Source organism: Eretmochelys imbricata, chromosome 2, assembly GCF_965152235.1.
Source record: "Eretmochelys imbricata isolate rEreImb1 chromosome 2, rEreImb1.hap1, whole genome shotgun sequence".
NCBI classification, from domain to species: Eukaryota; Metazoa; Chordata; order Testudines; family Cheloniidae; genus Eretmochelys; species Eretmochelys imbricata.
In genome coordinates this window covers 61,348,038-61,366,152 of record NC_135573.1, presented here as the reverse complement: position 1 = coordinate 61,366,152, position 18,115 = coordinate 61,348,038, and the positions used below count along the sequence as shown (strand labels likewise).

Below are 18,115 nucleotides of genomic sequence, written 5' to 3'. Positions count from 1 at the left end.
TCACCCTTCATATTAATTTAAAAAACCCTGCTGCATGCAGCCTGCCTCTCAGAAATTAATTGTTCATGTAACTAAAAACAAAGTAGGGAATGCAAACCAAAATGAGTTTTCTTCTGAATATTAAAATAAAAATCAAGGTAATGGATGCCATATTACAACCTCTACTTGACAGTCTCTATCACAAATCTATACCAAAAAGATGATCCCCACAGACATGTTTTCCATTCTCCATACTGATAGCTGTGGAATTATTGCAGCATTTCACTCCCTTTGGATGCATACCTAATTATTATTAGACTCTCACAAAATGTGTAATTGGAACATTTACAATAAATAAACCACACAGACTAGTCTTATTTCTCATAAGAAACAAGAGGCTTTTCCAGTAACCTTGTACATAGATGCTTTATTTCTGCTGTTAATATGGGTCTGCATTATATGCAAGATTCTCTTACATGAAACAAAGTTTGTAGTACAACAAAAAAAACTAAACTTAATCAAGGCATTTGTTGTACATTATATCAAAACCTTAAAACAAAATGAATTATATATGTAGTCAGTTTTCATGCACGTTTGGCTGCTGCATGTATAGTCTACTTCTAAACTGAAAGAAATGCAAATGCACACAACATTCAAAAAGGTGATAAAAAGATGCCTGACGTCAAAGATTAAAACCTCCTCACTAACGCAACAAAGAAGCAGTTAACTAGATGATTCAACCAATACCAACTCAAATAAATACTACTTATCATAACTATGTCTAACCTTGGTACTGGTGTCTTTGGTGCAACCATTTCTAAGACCTCATCCAGGAGAAAATAAATCCAGTTCCTGGCATGAAAGGCTTACAAGAATCTCTCTACATATGCAACTTAATCACCTTCATTAATTCATTTTGTGCCACAAATTGGATTCTCCTTGTGAAATCTACTGCCAGCAATGAACACACCAAAACCACCACTGTCAAGGGGTTCTAATTGGCTCCTCTCTTTTGACATGAATGAGGAATAATCCTGGCACAGCTGCGATTTTCAGATCTCTTTTCTACAAGAATTTCTCTTCCTTTTAATTCGATTTAAAATTGCTGAAACTTTTTAAGCCAACTACAGAATCTAGGCATTCAAACATTTAATATTTAAATGTTCCTTTAAAAATATTGGAACTCATGAGCTGTTTTTAAGAGTATTTTAATAACCACAGATTGCTGTTCACATACCACATACCAAGTGTTAAAATTAAGTAACAAAAACCATTTTCTAAAGGTCTTGGTATGATGTGGTATAAATTCTGTGGTATGAATTTTGCTATATCCTGCATAGTAATGGTTGATCTCATTAAGGTAACTGGAGAACCTGCCATCATTTTTTTTTTTTTTTTTGGAAATTTTACATACAGTGCATATGATGCGCGCTCTTTCCATCTCTCATAGCAGCAAGCCGATTCTGCTATTATCTATAGCAGCACACCCGGGAGTGGAGAGGAAGAGTGTCTGAATTATAAATAGCTAAAGCTACAGTGTACAATTCTATTTACTTGTCAGTATTGTTGATAGCACACAATTATAATCTGCAAGAAATTAACTACATAAAATCTCTACAACAAAAGCAAACCAAAACATTCCTTCAAAAAAGACAAAGTAAGTGCAAATACCTAAAATAGGCAACTGAAGCAACTGTTGTAACCTGTAGAGGTTTAAATAAGGACAAAGATTTTCATAAATAAAAACGCTCTCTTCACTCTTCAAATATTTAGTATAGTAAATATACAATGGTCAAACTTCTAAGTGCAGATAAGACTGTTTTAAAAACCAAGGTGCCAAGTTTTTTTTAAAACGTAATAAAATGCATTAATTTTTAATTCATGAATAGGACTCAATAATAGGGTCACATAAAGGACCTCAGGTTTCCTCTTATATATATATAAATTAATTAAAAACAAGTTCTTGGAATACTTGTAATAGTATACTAAGAGGACAGATTATAACTACTTTGCTGACCAACATGATTTAAAGGGTATATAGTGCAATCCTTAGGTAGATGTAACATACAGTATAGATTTATATGCTTCACAGCCTGTAATGATGCAGCTATTCCATACTTCAAGGTTAAAATTTGTCCTTTACCACTTTAGCTGTTATAACAGGAAACAACGTTGGCTTCTAGACAACCTACATACACATAAATATCTACATTTAAGCTTTAAAATGAAAATAAATTATAAAAACAAACTCCTTTCCAATTTACAAAAAGTTTCCCTGTTCCTACATACTGTACAATACATTCAACAATGGTCTCAGTTTCTGAGATTTATGAAGAAAATACTGATGTTTTACACTAATGAAAAAAACTTAATTCATCCATTTGCCTACTATCTTATTTCTAGTACCATTCTCAAATAAATATATTTAACACTGTAGTTAATTTTATTGTTTTTGCAGCATACCAAAAACTAGTAGTGCAACTTTCTATCCTTCCTTTAGACTCCTTTCCATTGTGTTTCTTTATATGGTAGAAAAAATATTGCTACATAAGCAACTGAGCACTTAAGCAAAAGCATTTTCATACAGCTGTGTATGTTGCTTATTCAGAAATCAGAAGTACCTGTAAACCTACCCTACATTCAAAATGCATTAACTGGAGAGTAGCAATGTATGTTGTGAAGAATAAATGTGAAAAACTGGGCTAAAAAAAGTGTATGTTAACATTTACTCCAATATTTTTGACTATTATTCTTTAGATTTTTAAAAAAAAATATTGAAAAAGTTAATTGCAGGATTGTTTATGCTATCCTTACTTGAAAAGGCAAAGCTTCATATGTCTGCCCTTTGTCAATTAAAAAGAGACAAGTTTTCCTTTACAAGGTTGTCTCAAAAAAAGAAAGACTTCATTCACATATATTTGACTGGAATCTCCTTCAGTGTAGTGTTAATTGTAAGGGGAAGGGATGGTTTTGTCAGTTGCAGTGATCCTCACAGAATTAGAGCTCTTGAAGTACTGCCGGAAGCTGTATATGTGCTCAGATATCTTCTTGCTTGTTCAGTCATGATAAGCTGATCTTCTGTTTTTCCATAAACAACTGCTTCCCATTCACAATTTGACTATATTAAAAAACAAAACAAAAAAAACAGTTCAAAGGAAATTTTAAACAGCTGTATTTGGAATATGTCAGCATTTAAATATAATCCTAATTTAGATTTTCTTTTAAAAGCTTTTTCCATGCTAAATTTCACAACAGTTTATATAATCAAAATTCAAGTAATATCACATTTATCACATGTATTCTGCATACTTGGTAATCTGTGACAAAGCTCACTGTTTTTTTCAGCACATCAGCAGTGCCTATGTGCCAGGTTGAAAGTTCTAAGGCAACAGAGGTAAAGAAGCGAGAGAGGGGATTTCCTGAACTGAAATATTCATTGTAATAATTGATGCTGTAATAGCTAATTAAATAAAACCCCTCTTTTAGAATGTTTTCCCATTTATTTTACTCTGAAGTTTCAAAAGGCAGCAGAATGCAGTATTGACAATGCACAGTAATCGCTGTTCAGAGGAAATGCAGAAAGTAACTTTGGCAGCTTGGAAGGGTGTGGTGGCTAGAAAGGAAGTAAGGTACTTTTTTTTTTATAAATGCATAAGGGGGGAAAGCAGACAGACATTTTGGGATGAATGGGATATGGTGGTGGACATTGGGGCTATCAATATGGGGGGGGGGCAGAGAGAAAAATCATTGATCCACTAGCCCAACCCCCCAGAAAACCTGTGCACTGAAATTCAAGCATGGGAAGCAAATCTGTAGAATGTCTGGATCAGGCCTGACTTGTGGTGGACTACAGAGCTAGCATAAGTAGCAGTGAGGAATTTACATGTCCTTACTGCCATGTAACCACGAACTAGAATCTGGCCCAAAGGAAATTTGTGACTGCACAGAAACGTTTTTCAGAGAAATCTTAGCCATTTAACATTACCAAGTGTTTCAATCCTAAAATAGACTGATTACATAAATTCTGAAATTTGACTTATTTGAATAAAAAGAGTTTATTTAAAAATTGCCCAGAGTTCAGACATGGAGTAAGTTTTCATTGCCAAATTACTAGCTTGAAAAACAGGAATCATAGAAACACTGACCCAAACTTAAAAAAAAAAAAAAAAAAAAAAAGGATTAGAAACCATTTAACCGTTAAGATTGTTAATGAAATTAACAAAAGGTATCTTGAATCCAGACCTGAAGAGACTTTTCCATTTTGACATTTTTTGAAGTGCAAGAATTCAGTTTCTTTTTAATTACTGCATTTGTTTTGTTTGTTGAAGTTGTTGCCTGTTTCTCCAATGTCAGATTACATCTGTTGTCATGTATTTCCAACAACGGTATCATTAGTAAAGATGTAGTATAGATATTTTCTGACTAATGGAAAAAAGACAGAGGAATGGGGAAGAGGAATAAAAGTTAGTATTCAGTAAAATAACCTTTAGCTGTTACTTCAAAAAAAACAAAATGGGAAAATAGAGCAAATATGTAGCAGGTAGAATCAATGAGTAAACATTTCTGAGAAAACTAGTGTCAATTCAGGATAAAGTACTAGACCAGGGGTTCTCAACCTCTCAAGATGCTATAAAAACTCCACAGTCCAGCTGTGCCACAACAACTATTTTTCTGCACATAAGAGCCAGAGCCGATGTTATGGGGTAGCAAGGAGGGCAATTGCCCAGGGCCCCACAAAGCTAAGTTGCTCAGGCTTTGGCTTCAACCCTGGGTGGTGGGACTCAGGGATAGGGCTGCAGTCCTGTGTGGCAGAATTTTAGCTTTGTGCCCTGGGCCCTATTGAATCTAATGCCAATCATACTTGGTGGACCCCCTGAAACCTGCTCATGGCCTCCAGGGGGCCCTGAACCCCTGGTCGAGAACCACTGTACTAAACTATACTGGGATCCAAAATGTATTGGTAACAACTGAATTTAAACACAGTTGCTGCTAGCATGGTTCTGATGCTAATTCCTTGACGAGGGTGGACCAGTTTTTCTTCTCCCTTATGTTATACAATCATACTACAGCTTCAATTACATTTTCTTTAAAATAAGTTATATAAAACTTGATAGCTTGGCATCGTTTTAGAAACAGTTATAAAATATAAATCTCTGTCTACACTAACACAGAAAGTTATACTAGAAGTCTGCTACTAAAACAGACCAGTTCTTTGAGTGTTTTTTTGTTTAGTTACTGAGGGAGACACTGGACTGATTGTTTCAAAAACTGGTTTAATATATTCTCCTAAATTATATTCAAAAGCAATACATCCATAAGCCAGTTTTATCATTGCCAGGCACCACTGGCCACAATTCTGGTATGCAGACTTTTACAGAACCATCAAAAACAAATAAAAGAAAACCACTGTGTAGGAAATTCACTTGATTGCTTACAAAAAACAAAATACTTTTTTAAAAAAAAGCTGTGTTGAATTGCCAGCAATCTTTGCATCTTTCTTTCACGGAGGATCCTCCACATACTTACTAAGATCTTGAAATTCCTCATTTTCCCCCTTCATTTCAAAGGTTGTCCATCCTATAATGATGGTACTACAGCCACCAGCCTTCTTCCCAAGGATGGAACAGGACTGCTCATCACCTCCTTCCTTAAAACTGACTAGAAAGGCAAAATTTCCCCTGTCCCACTGCCATTAATGTCATCCAAGAATCCAGTGATCCAACAAGCAAAAGATCAACACCTGCAATACAATCCATACATTCCCAAAACCCATAATCCCACACACCATAGCATGGAGCACTACCCAAGCAGGTATTGGAGACAACTATTTTTGAAATTGCTAGACGTTTACTCTTACTCGTCAATAGTTAGACCCCCAAGGTGACTATGTACTAGAGCTGATCAAAAAAAAGGGGGGGAAATATTCATTCAATTTTTCATCAAAATTTCTACCAGTTTTACTATTTATTAGTATACCAACCTGTACATCCAAAACATTTTCTTCTGTGAAGAGTTGGGCACCAAGTTCATCTTTTTCCCAAGAATCCAAGACCAATGACTTTCTGACTTTCTTGGCAGAAGTGTGCTGTGATCAACATTTTATAAAGAAAAAATTTAAGATTACAATTTATGAGTTGCTATTTTTTTCTACCACTATTATAATAAAGCAACATACTGCACCATCACCTCTTGCTTGCAGCTTTTATAGACAGATTCATCTTCCTCCTTAAGGAATATATCTGTTCCAGTTTCCTCTTTTAAAACCTCTCTAATATCTTCTTCCAAGAAGGCAAGTGGTTGTGACTAATTTAAATAGAAGTGTGGTGGGGGGAAAGCCACAGAAAATTTATCAGTTGCTGGTTTTCACCACATTTGACATTCATTTTTTTTTTTATTATAACAAGGAGATATCATCTACTCCATGGGAGGTAGAAAGCCTCAGTAAAATCCACCAACATATTAAGGAATAAAAATTACTGCATTTGATAACTACAGTTCAGCATTTCAAGACTGAACAGATTTTAACAATGCTGTATCATTCCAAGTTATTTTTAGCCAGCTTGTTTTCCCATTAGGTATATAAACATATTTTAACCCTAAACAGGGAAAGTTTACCTAAACTACATATCAATTTGTTTTTATTAGCCAATGGAACTATGAATGATAATTTTCTCCAGTAAGAATCACATTGTTTGGAAGCACAAACCATTGTCCCCTACAAAAAGTAGCACATTTCAAACTGAACATGTACATTATTGGATTAAAGTGTCCAGCTTTATTTTATACTTCCAAATTCAAAACCACACACACACACACAGGGGATGAAGCATCCCCTACAAATAGCACAATGGTTTACGCACTACAAAAATGTGATCCTTGTCGGGGAGAAATTTTTACTGACACCAATAATATATCTTTGCATAAGGCACTAATAACCATAAAATACCGTGTATAATTTCACATACAGATGGTTCTGTTATGTGCCAGCAGGGGGAGAGGATTCCGCTAAGCCCAAAACTTTGGCTTTAAAAGCCAAGATAGTAGTGGATAAAAGCAGGAGTGCAGAGCTACTATTTGCATTGTGAGGAGCAGAGGTTACAATCTAGAGTAAGGGTAGCAAGGGTGGGGCCAATCCCAAAGACTGAATCTGAGCAGCCTTTAGTATTTGTGGGAACAAAGGACCAGACAAAATATAATGAATTGAAAAGGAAAGGGGTCAGAATTCACAAAATGTAAATCAACTAGGGCTGCCAAGGAATTAAAAAAATTAATCATGATTAATCATGCTGTTAAACAATAGAATACTATTTATATAAATATTTTGGATGTTTTCCACGTTTTCAAATATATTGATTTCAATTACAACATGGAATACAAAGTGTACAGTGCTCCCTTTATTTATTATAAATATTGCACTGTAAAAATAAAATGGTATTTTTCAATTCACTTAATACAAGTACTGTAGTGCAATCTCTATCATGAAAGTTGAACTTACAAATGTAGAGTTATGTACAAAAATAACTGCACTCAAAAATAAAACAATGCAAAACTTTAGAGCCTACAAATCCACTCAGTCCTACTTCTTGTTCAGCCAGTCACTCAGACAGATAAATTTGTTTACATTTTCAGGAGATAATGCTGCCTGCTTCTTGTTTACAATGTCACCTGAAAATGAGAACAGGCATTCTCATAGCACTGCTGTAGCCGGAGTTGCAAGATATTTACGTGCCAGATGTGCTAAAGATTTGTATATCCCTTCATGCTTCATTCACCATTCCAGAGAACATGCGTCCATGCTGATGATGGGTCGATAACAATCAAATGCGGTGCTTACCGACGCATGTTCTTTTTCATCATCATGAGTCAGATGCCACGAGGAGAATGTTGATTTTCTTTTTTGGTGGTTCGGGTTCTGTGGTTTCCACATCAGAGTGCTGCTCTTTTAAGACTTCTGGAAGCAAGCTCCACACTTCATACCTCTCAGATTTTAGAAGGCACTTCAGATTCTTAAACCTTGGGTCGAGTGCAATAGCTATCTTTCAAAATCTCACATTAGTACCTTCTTTGCGTTTTGTGAAATCTGCAGCAAGTGTTCTTAAAATGAACGACGTGCTGAGTCACCATCAGAGACTACTGTAATACTCAAAAAGAAAAGGAGTACTTGTGGCACCTTAGAGACTAACCAATTTATTTGAGCATAAGCTTTCGTGAGCTACAGCTCACTTCATCGATGAAGTGAGCTGTAGCTCATGAAAGCTTAAGCTCAAATAAATTGGTTAGTCTCTAAGGTGCCACAAGTACTCCTTTTCTTTTTGCAAATACAGACTAACACGGCTGTTACTCTGAAACCTACTATAATACTAAATATATGGCAAAATGTGGGTAAAATAGAGCTGGAGACATACAATTCTCCCCCAAGGAGTTCAGTCACAAATTTAATTAACGCATTTTTTTTTTAAACGAGCGTCATCAGCATGGAAGTATGTCCTCTGGAATGGTGGCCGAAGCATGAAGGGCCATACGGATGTTTAGCATATCTGGCACATAATACCTTGTAATGCCGGCTACAAAAGTGTCACGTGAACATCTGTTCTCACTTTCAGCTGACATTGTAAATAAGAATCGGGCAGCATTATCCCCCATAAATGTAAACAAACTTGTTTCTCTTAGCGATTGGCTAAACAAGAAGTAGGATTGAGTGGACTTAGAGGCTCTAAAGTTTTGCGTTGTTTTGTTTTTGAGCTCAGTTACGTAACAAAAAAAGAAATCTACATTTGTAAGTTGTGCTTTCAGGATAAAGAGATTGCACTATGGTACTTGTATAAGGTGAATTGAAAAATACTTATTTTGTTTGTCATTTTTACAGTGCAAATATTTGTAATAAAAATAAAATGTGAGTACTGTACACTTTGTATTAAGTGTTGTAATTGAAATCAATACATTTGAAAATGTATTCCATTATTTAACAGTGCAATTAAAACAGCGATTAATTTTTTTGAGTTAATTGCTAGTTAACTGCAATTAATCGACAGCCCTAAAATCAATTGAATTCAAAAGATTCCTGTGCACCAGCAAGCAATTCAGCAGGAAGAGGCAAAGCTAAAATGAGCAGACTTAGTTTGAAAATGCATAGGTATAAAGCTATACATAGTCATGATGGCAAAGAGAAGTTACCCTCAAAAGCCAGAAGACTCAAAGCAAACACACTGACGTTTTATATAAAGATATGGGACTCAGTCGTAGATTTCATGAAAGCTCCCTTTTCTCAGAATATTCCAGATTTTATTTTAAGAACATACAACTAAGGATGAAAGACACTCCACTTCTAAATATTAATCACTACCAAAAAAAGTATTTATTGAGAGCTTAGGTCAGAGAGCAGAAGCTTAAGGGCCAGATTCAGTCTTGGTGTGAGGAGGCTGAATTACCACTGACTAGAAATTGCACCCTTTTACACGAGGGCTAACTTGGTTTTTAAGTGTCAAAAAGTGACAGTTTTCTAAATAACGAAGTTAGTCACCCACACTTTCATCTGCACCAGCTCAGAAAGGTTCCATTGTCATCCAATTATCTAACTGAAAGATCACCACCTGTTCATACCCTCTGGCCTGGAAAACATGGTTTGATTCCAAAATAAGGACAATTAAAATATTTTTAGATCATGGCATTATCACATGCATAATTCCAAGCTATATGCATGAGAACTGATTAATGTATAGTGATTCAAGAACACACAGAAAATTCTTACGTCTAATCTTGTTGGTATTCTTAGGACTTGTCCTCACCACCGTGCTGCAGCGGCACTGATGTAGTGCAGCTTATGAAGATGCGCTACATCAATGCGAAAGCGCTCTCCCGTCAACTTAATTACTACACCTCAACGAGAGGCAGAAGCTATGTCAATGGGAGAGCATCTAGTGTAGACTCCGCTTTAAGTCAAAGTAACTTACGTCACTGCGGGGCGGAGGGGGGTTTTCACACCCGAGTGACATAAGATATATCTACTTAAGCAGTAGTGTAGACAAGCCCTTAGAGGATATAAATTGAATGAGCATGGGGTCTGAATCTTTTACCCCCTAGAGATGGTCCCTTCAAAAAAATGATTGGAGCATACTGGTGGTGCAGAAAGGGGAAGCCTGCACTGTTGCTGCCCCAGGCTGTAACTGTCCTGTGGATAAACAGAAGACTATCTTCCAGGATTGGAAAGTGCTACACCTTTCAACAACACTAATAATTTTACTAATTTTTTTTTAAATGTTCGTGTTAAGGCTCACTTTGTAAGTCACTATTTTGTATGGTGAGGGTATTCAGACCCACTTAAGAGAAACATTAACGAACAGGCAAAGAGATCACATACCACAATTTTGAGAGGGCCATATTTTTTCTCCTGAGCAGCTAGAGCATTCTTAAAAGGAGTTGGAGTCCTTGGTGTGGTACCCAGTAAAGATCTTCTAATTGTTGGAGTTCTAAAACTATCCAAGCAGAGAAAAATGTTCATACGTATTTTAACATTTCATGATTTCTGATGGATTTGTCATATAAGTTTAACTCTATCAAAATTAATTGTTGTTTACTTCTTTATAAAATGGAGTACATAGACACACACAAATCAATCAAATATGTCACTGCATTTGCCCCACGTACATCTCAACTAATTTTCATTTAGTACAATATTAAAAAGATTAAGGGAAAATTAAAATTAAATATAATAGTCACTTCTTGGGAAATCAAAGAAAAACAAGGCCGATTTATGTTTGCATGTAAATATTTAAACTTCCTTTTAAAAATATTAATAGTTGCATATACAGCTAAATTGGCTTTGCATAGTCTCAGAATCTTGCTTTTATTTCAACATCTGATCTTTAGTGTCATCCTACCCTGCATTTTCCTTTTGGTCTTTTGGTGTCATTTCCTTGTGGAGAGGAGTTGTAATAAGAACTTTCTGCCCACAGATTGGAGTTGATGTAAATGCAGGATTTTCAAGGTTAAAGTGTTCATTTCCAGAGCATGTGTTGAAAAACTAAAAGAAAAACTAAACCAACTTACAAAACATGAACTCCTACATTATGTTGAGCAATAAAAAACCAAATTTCCCCACGTGATTTCCACTGAAAATCTCTAACAACTTGTTTAAAATTTATGCGCTTCTATCCCCACAATATGAGCTGAATTTACTAGTGAAACCTCAATTTGAATTTTCTTAAAAAAAAAAAAAAAAAAAAAAAAAAGTGGCAAGGCCCTGTAGCTACATAGTCAAATCTGAACTACCTCCAGTATGTGCTGGTAGAAAAGTGAAGCCCAGTTGTCAAGCTGCAGTAGAGGTCAGTCCCAGAAAGGAAATCAGGTAACCAATTTCCCCATTTTTAAAATAACCCATTTCTTCCATATTAAAACTCTCTCGTTAATTCAGCTAATCCTTTAACACGTTCTAAGCCGTTTCCTAATACATTCAATTAAGGTACAATGTATTATTCAAGAAATCCTGCAATTTGTGTCAGTTCATTGCAATCCTAGCTTTCTAGCTGTATTAAAAAATTTATACCTGTGATGGGGAAAAGGGTAGTGTTTTCACTGGTGTTTGTTTTAGTGCAACATTGACAGCATCATTATATGACCCATCATTCAGCTCATTGACTGGTGACTGTCCAACTCGCAATCTTTTTTTCTTCCTGAGGATAGCAGGTGGAGTGCTGAACTTGGCTATGGAAGGAGATGTTGAAAGAATCTCTTCTTCTCCGCTGCTACAACTATTTTTTTTGCCATCAAGAACAACACTGACATTAAACTGGCACTCCATAGCCCCTTCATTGTGTTGAATCCTCATTAATGTTACTGGAGCAGGTTTGATAGGGGAATTAGCAGCCTCAGAAAGATCAAAGCTGGTGACATCGCTCCATGCTACTGGATCCTACAATGTAAGGATACAAGACACTCAGGCATGAACATACTCACGTTTTAGCTAAATTTTTGCTTATCTGAAATGTTCCAAGTGGAAGTTGTAGATCGCAAAGTTCCTGTTTGGAATATTTCAAGTCAGCAACAGTTTTTCTCATTATATTGCATTCTATATATGAGCTTTGGAAACCAGTTATAATTCATTAAGAGAAGTTATATATTCAGTATTAATTCTCACATTTTAAAAGCTACAAAAATATATTCATTACTCACCCCAATCACACACAATCTAATTTAGACATACATTTACAGTCCAGACAGAAGTAGCTTGATGCAATTAAGATTGGTTGTTTGGTTATAACAACCAGCTACCCCAGCTTCTGGCATTCCAGTAAAAAATGTCAATGTAACTCAGTTATATCAAGATTGTAACTAAGGCATTACACTCTGGATTAAATATTTCCCCTACCCCTCTTACACAACCAGATAATTTTATATAGTTTGTTTTCAGTACAATTCATGACTTCCAAGAAAGCAAAGCAATCAACAGTAGTGAAACTATACCTATCTGGTACTGTATGAAGTAATTTCAAACATTTTACATATGTACTGGGCAAATATGAACATACCCAAATATAAATGGATTACATCTATATTGAAAACTAGAGAATCACCCATCCCAACTTACAGATTCAATAAGCTCTAGTGTCTCTGCAAATTCTGGAATGGTCTGTAGAGATGATAACACTGCATTTGCCTCCACAGCTAGGTACTTGGTGGGTGAATTCTGCTGGGCAGCTGTACCCTGGGCTTCATCCATACTGTAAAACTCACTTGTTTGTTCCCCAAGGCTATTTAGCGTATTAGACATGCTATCTTCCATGATGAAGCTTCCAGACCAGCTAGAGAAACTTCCAGCTTGCTAGTAATATAATAGAAATGGGTTGATGTTTTATTCAAATTTGAAATTGAAAATAAATCAGAAACATGATTTTGGGGCAAGTTTCATAAACATACTATTATGGACACATTGCATAGTAATATTTTGTTTCAGACTGAACTTTTACCATTCTCCAGTGGATGTACTCTACAACAGTTTTATTCAGCTCAGTGATTTCCCCACCTTTCCCCAGCCAACTTACTTTCTGAAGTAATTCAATTACATTCTTATTTCCCTTAAGTTTACAGGAGACACTCAACATTCCCCTTCTCTTACATTTATTCCTTTAACCTCTACTCATTACTATGACTGAAATTCTATTTCATATATATTTATGTATGGTTCCCTATTGCTCACGTTGAAAATCACTGGTGATGTAAGCTTCCCCACTCTCCTAAACAGTAAGACAGTAAGCTGACTAAATAAAGAGATGTTCATTTTTGTTTACAGTCTACTTCATTTCCAACTTCTCATTCACCATCATAACACAGTGCTTATGAAGAGACACTGGAATGATCATACTGGATCGGACCAGAGTCCATCTAGTCCAGTATCCTATCTCTGACAGTGGCAGGTACCACAGCTTTGAGGAGGAAAGAAGTCCACAGTAGGCAGATGTGGGATAGTCTGCAGTTTCCCCCTGGATCTCAAAGTTAGCTATCATCAGGGTCTCCATTAGAGAATCGTTTTAAGCCCTGAAGCATAAGGTTTCATATTCCTTCCAAAATTCATCATTAAATGACAACTCTGGATATTTTTGATATTCACATTAGCATCCATTCCCTTTTCCAAACTTGTTAATTTCTTGGCATCAACAACATCCTGTGGCAACAAGCTCTATAGTCTAAATAAGTGTTGTATGAAAAAAGTTCATCAGTTTTGAATTTACTACCTTTTAATTTCATATAATGTCCCCTTGTTCTTATGTTGAGAGATGGAGAACAGAAGTTCCTGATCTACCTTTATATATGCCATTCATTATTTTATATACATGCATCATGTCCCCTCCCTCTTATCCGTCTCCTTTCTACGGTAAACAATCCCCAACTTTTTTCATATGATAGTGTTTCCAGGCCCTTGATCGTCCTTGTTACTCTTCTCTTTTCCCCTCCAATGTGCGTTACTTTACATTTATTGACACTGAATTTCATATGTAATTGCATTGCCCACTCACCTAGATTGTCTCAGTCTTTCCTGAAGTTCCTCACAGTCCTTGCTGGTCCTAACTTAAATAACTTTGTCTCTTGCAAATTTTGCTGCTTCACAACTCACTTCCCCTTTATAGGTCATTAAAGTTTGCATGGCAGGAGAAAGTATTTTTTTTTAAATAAATGTCCCTTTATGAACCCTGTGGTGTTTGGTATTGTAAATACATGTAGGAACTGCAGAGGACACTAATGTTTTACTGGACCATAGGTAGGGCCCTACCAAATTCACAGCTATGAAAAACACGTCATGGACTGTGAAAACTGGCCTCTCCCGTGAAATCTAGTCTTTTGTGTACTTTTACCCTATACTATACAGATATCATGTGGGAGACCAGCGTTTCTCAAACTGGGAGTCCTGACCCAAAAAGGGGTTGCGGGGGTGGGGGGTTGCAAGGTTATTGTAGGGGGGTCACGGTATTGCCACCCTTACATCTGCGCTGCCTTCAGTGCGGGGTGGCCAGAGACTAGCAGCAGCACAGATTTAAGGGCGACAATACCATACTATCCCACCCTTACTTCTTTGCTGCTGCCTTCAGCGCTGGGCCCTTGGCCAGCAGTTTCCACTTTCCAGATGTCCAGGGGGCAGCAACGCAGAAGGGTGACAGTATCATACCATACTATCCTTACTTGGGCAGTCTGCAGCCTTCAGAGCTGTGTTTCCAGCCAGAAGCAACTGCTCTCCAGCCACCCAGCTCTGAATGTAGTGCTGCCACCAGCAGCAGAACAGAAGTAAGGATGATAATATCGCAAACCCACCCCCCTACAATAATCTTGCAACCACACCCCTACAATCCTCTTTCGCATAAGGACCTCTAGTTACACCACCATGAAATTTCAGATTTAAATATCTGAAATCATGATGACATTTACAATTTTTAAAATCCCATGACCACGAAATTAACCAAAATGGACCATGAATTTGGTAGGGCTCGAACCATAAGTCTCCTTTGCTATCTTTTCTGAGAGTCAATGGTAGAAAAATCAGATATAGCAAAATATAGGCATTTTTCATTACCTATGTTGATCAACTAAATGGTTTATCCAAGGAAATAAGTACTTTGAATTCTGGGCTGTTTTTAAAAAACAGCAAAATCTTACAGCCCTTATTCACATGGTTACCCCTTTGAAAGTAACACAATTACTCAGTACATGAAGTGTTGCTGGAGTGGATCTCAAATTAGGGCTGAGTAAAACCAGTAGCAGGTGAAATTGCCATTCAAAAAGTCATCTCTTGCTCTAGGATTATGGAAAAAAAGCACTTGACTATACCACAGTACTTACCGTAGGTTAAAAACACTATGTTAAAAGAAAAATAATGTACATTCCCCAAATTAAAGTCCTACACGTACACCAAGTTTGATCAGTTTTGGAAGAGCATATTAAAGCTATTCTAGAATTACTAGCATCCATTAACGAACTGCTGATCAATCTTGGTGTAAAGCCAATGCACATATGTATACAAATGCACAGTCCTTACAGATGATACTCGCTTTCTTCTGATTTCATTCTCAGCTGACATAAGGAGCAACTCAAGTTCCTTTATTTTCTTTTCTTTATCAGGATCATCATCAACAAATGGATGCTGAAAAGGGTATTTAGAAAACAGGATAGAAGCTGTTAATAGAACTCAATAAATGTAAAGCTTCCCTTTACTAGCTAGACTTCTACTTTCTTACATCCTGCACATGCTGGGAGCAGAACTATGTAAGCTACAAAGCCATGCTTGACAACCATTTTAGAATAAGGTTGCCAATTGCACGGTTTTGGCATGATTTCAGTGCCCAGTACAGACAGATTTGTCTGATTTTCAGTCTATTCATGCAGAAAATCATGCTAGCTTGCTAATAAGTTTTAGTACTGTTTTTGTCATAGAAGCCTAGTATAGCGTGCTGAATGTTCACCAATTCCTCAGTTCTAGCTCTAGTGGAAGTACCCAGGGAAACAGAAGTCTAGAGCACACTCCAGATGACCACCTGCATTTTAAGCACCTGCACGGTTAACCCTACTCAGAATAGATCTGCATGACATGAGTTTCAAACACTGACAGTTGTTGGTGTTCTGTCTACACTAGTGCTCCCACCAGTGGAAGTGGACTGGTTGTAACAAAAACAAGCAAGTTTTTGGGGAAACAAGTATAACTTAGACAAGTTTCTTGTGGTCAATATAGATGTAAATGATAAGTTTCAAATATAGTTACTGAGCCAGAGTTTAAAAAGGGTCTTAAAAGAAGGTGGCATTTTTAATTTCTCTCTCTATATATATTGATATCTAGAGTGGGTTAATAGTGTTGCCTGCTTCTTTCAAGGCCATCCTAGGGCATTCAATCATGGTTTGCATCCACACCAGGGTGGCAGGAAGGAGGAACAGAATTTTATTTAAAGATGAACTACATCGCAAAAATTATAGTTAAGTTAAAGGCGTTCTTCACAGAAATCCATGCCTATCTAACTGTGGAAAGAGAATGCCATACAAAAGTTAGTTTATTTAGCTTAATTTTTCCAAATTTATGCCTTTTCTGCCATTTCCTAGTCCACTAACAATATCCCAGAATGCCATTTCAAACAGAAGGCTCCTTGCAGCGCACAATATTTATGATGTTACCAATGTATTCTCAATACCTTAAGTAAATCAAAGTGTATCATGAGCATTTCACAAAGCAAGTTTTTTTTTCTAACAAGTTAGTTCAAACTTATTTCTGCTCTTAATTCCAATACATTCAACATAAAACTTTTGGTTTTTCTATGCAGTTTACCTCAATACTTCAATATTTGTGAAGATTGACAAAGGTTTAGATTACCCAGAAGAGGTGAGAAAAATTATATGAATAAAATCATCTTAGTAATTTATTTACTACATGGGCTTAACACATTTTAGGTGAATCTTTCAATTGCTTAGGTCTACAGTAATATATGTACTGCACACATAAAAAGCAAAACACAGCCTTTGGCTAAATTTAATGGGAGCTATGCACCTAGTCAGTGACAGACGTTAGACCAAAGGATTTAATTAGTGGGCAGATCTAAATTAGTTGATCACATTTCCAAATATCAGAAATGAACATAGGCATCCTCTGATGAGCAGCTGCAGCCTGCACTTGAAGAGGATGGGGACTCCTTTCATTTCTCAGTACAGGACTCTATGATCCTGTAAAGTTGCAACAGCTTTTTCAAGAAAAAAGGCACAAATACAATCTGAGGTTTGTACAATGAAGATTTAGCTGAACGGTCAAGGCCTTAAACTAAAAAAATATGACTACTTAAAACTTTAAAAATAAACAACAGAATCCTTGGGTTATCAGGCTAAGAAATGAGACAGAATAAGTCAAACTCTAACCTCATTTCATTTACAATAGCCAATGAAAATTACCTGAATAAAGTTGGAAGAAGCTGAAACATGTTCTATACAGCTGCCTTCTGATGACACATACTGGTAACCTGGAATCTAAAAGAATTCAAAAAATTATCTTTGCATATGATAAAAAACAACTTTAGAGACTGACTGGGAGCCAAACAGATTCATATTTTAGAAAATAGTATAGTTTTAATTAGAGAGTTTAGAAAACTTTAATTACTAAATGGCTGAAAACGGACTTCAATTAAATGATCTTTTATTTTACAGATTGTCCATTTTCAAACTTGATAAATAATTTTGAAACTGGAAAAAATTGCCAAACCATGTAGCCTGATTCTAGCTTGAGCAGAAGACTGAAATTTGCACTGCAGTCACATTTTAAAGCGACATTCAATTTAAAAAAAAATGTTTTAAACAAATTTACCTATGTTACTAACACTTGATACGATTTAAAATCCAGTCTGCATTTCAACTTTGAAGTACTTTTTCAGCGTGAAAACAAAAATGAAGGAAGTCAGTTGCACTTTCAAGATTTTAGAATTGCAGGGTTTGACTTGGGAACACTGCTGGGAAATTTTAGTTAGAAAACAACTTCCCTACTGAATTTAAAATATATCATGGAAACAGTTCTAACAGTACTAGGTTTTTATGTTTCCTTTTCCAAAACATAATTTAGGTCAAAATTAAGTCAACAGGTGGCCTTTTCAGAGACCAATTTATATTTTATAATATGCCAACAGTA

At 36.1% G+C, this 18,115-nt stretch overlaps 1 protein-coding gene across 2 annotated transcripts in view; it reads right to left on the bottom strand.

Moving 5' to 3' along the window:
• Positions 1-386: 386 nt before the first annotated feature.
• MYBL1 (MYB proto-oncogene like 1) overlaps positions 387-18,115 on the bottom strand; it is a 45,566-nt gene continuing 27,837 nt past the window's right edge. The window contains exons 7-16 of one of the 2 annotated variants that reach the window (XM_077810192.1): positions 17,389-17,463; positions 15,500-15,604; positions 12,563-12,796; positions 11,522-11,887; positions 10,857-10,999; positions 10,337-10,451; positions 6,166-6,282; positions 5,960-6,064; positions 4,222-4,401; positions 387-3,097 (exon numbers count right to left, since the gene is read on the bottom strand). In XM_077810192.1, the coding sequence (XP_077666318.1) occupies positions 2,969-3,097; positions 4,222-4,401; positions 5,960-6,064; positions 6,166-6,282; positions 10,337-10,451; positions 10,857-10,999; positions 11,522-11,887; positions 12,563-12,796; positions 15,500-15,604; positions 17,389-17,463 (1,569 nt within the window). In that variant the 3' untranslated portion in view covers positions 387-2,968. The remainder of the gene's footprint in view (positions 3,098-4,221; positions 4,402-5,959; positions 6,065-6,165; positions 6,283-10,336; positions 10,452-10,856; positions 11,000-11,521; positions 11,888-12,562; positions 12,797-15,499; positions 15,605-17,388; positions 17,464-18,115) is intronic. The other variant, XM_077810193.1, reaches the window with a different exon arrangement.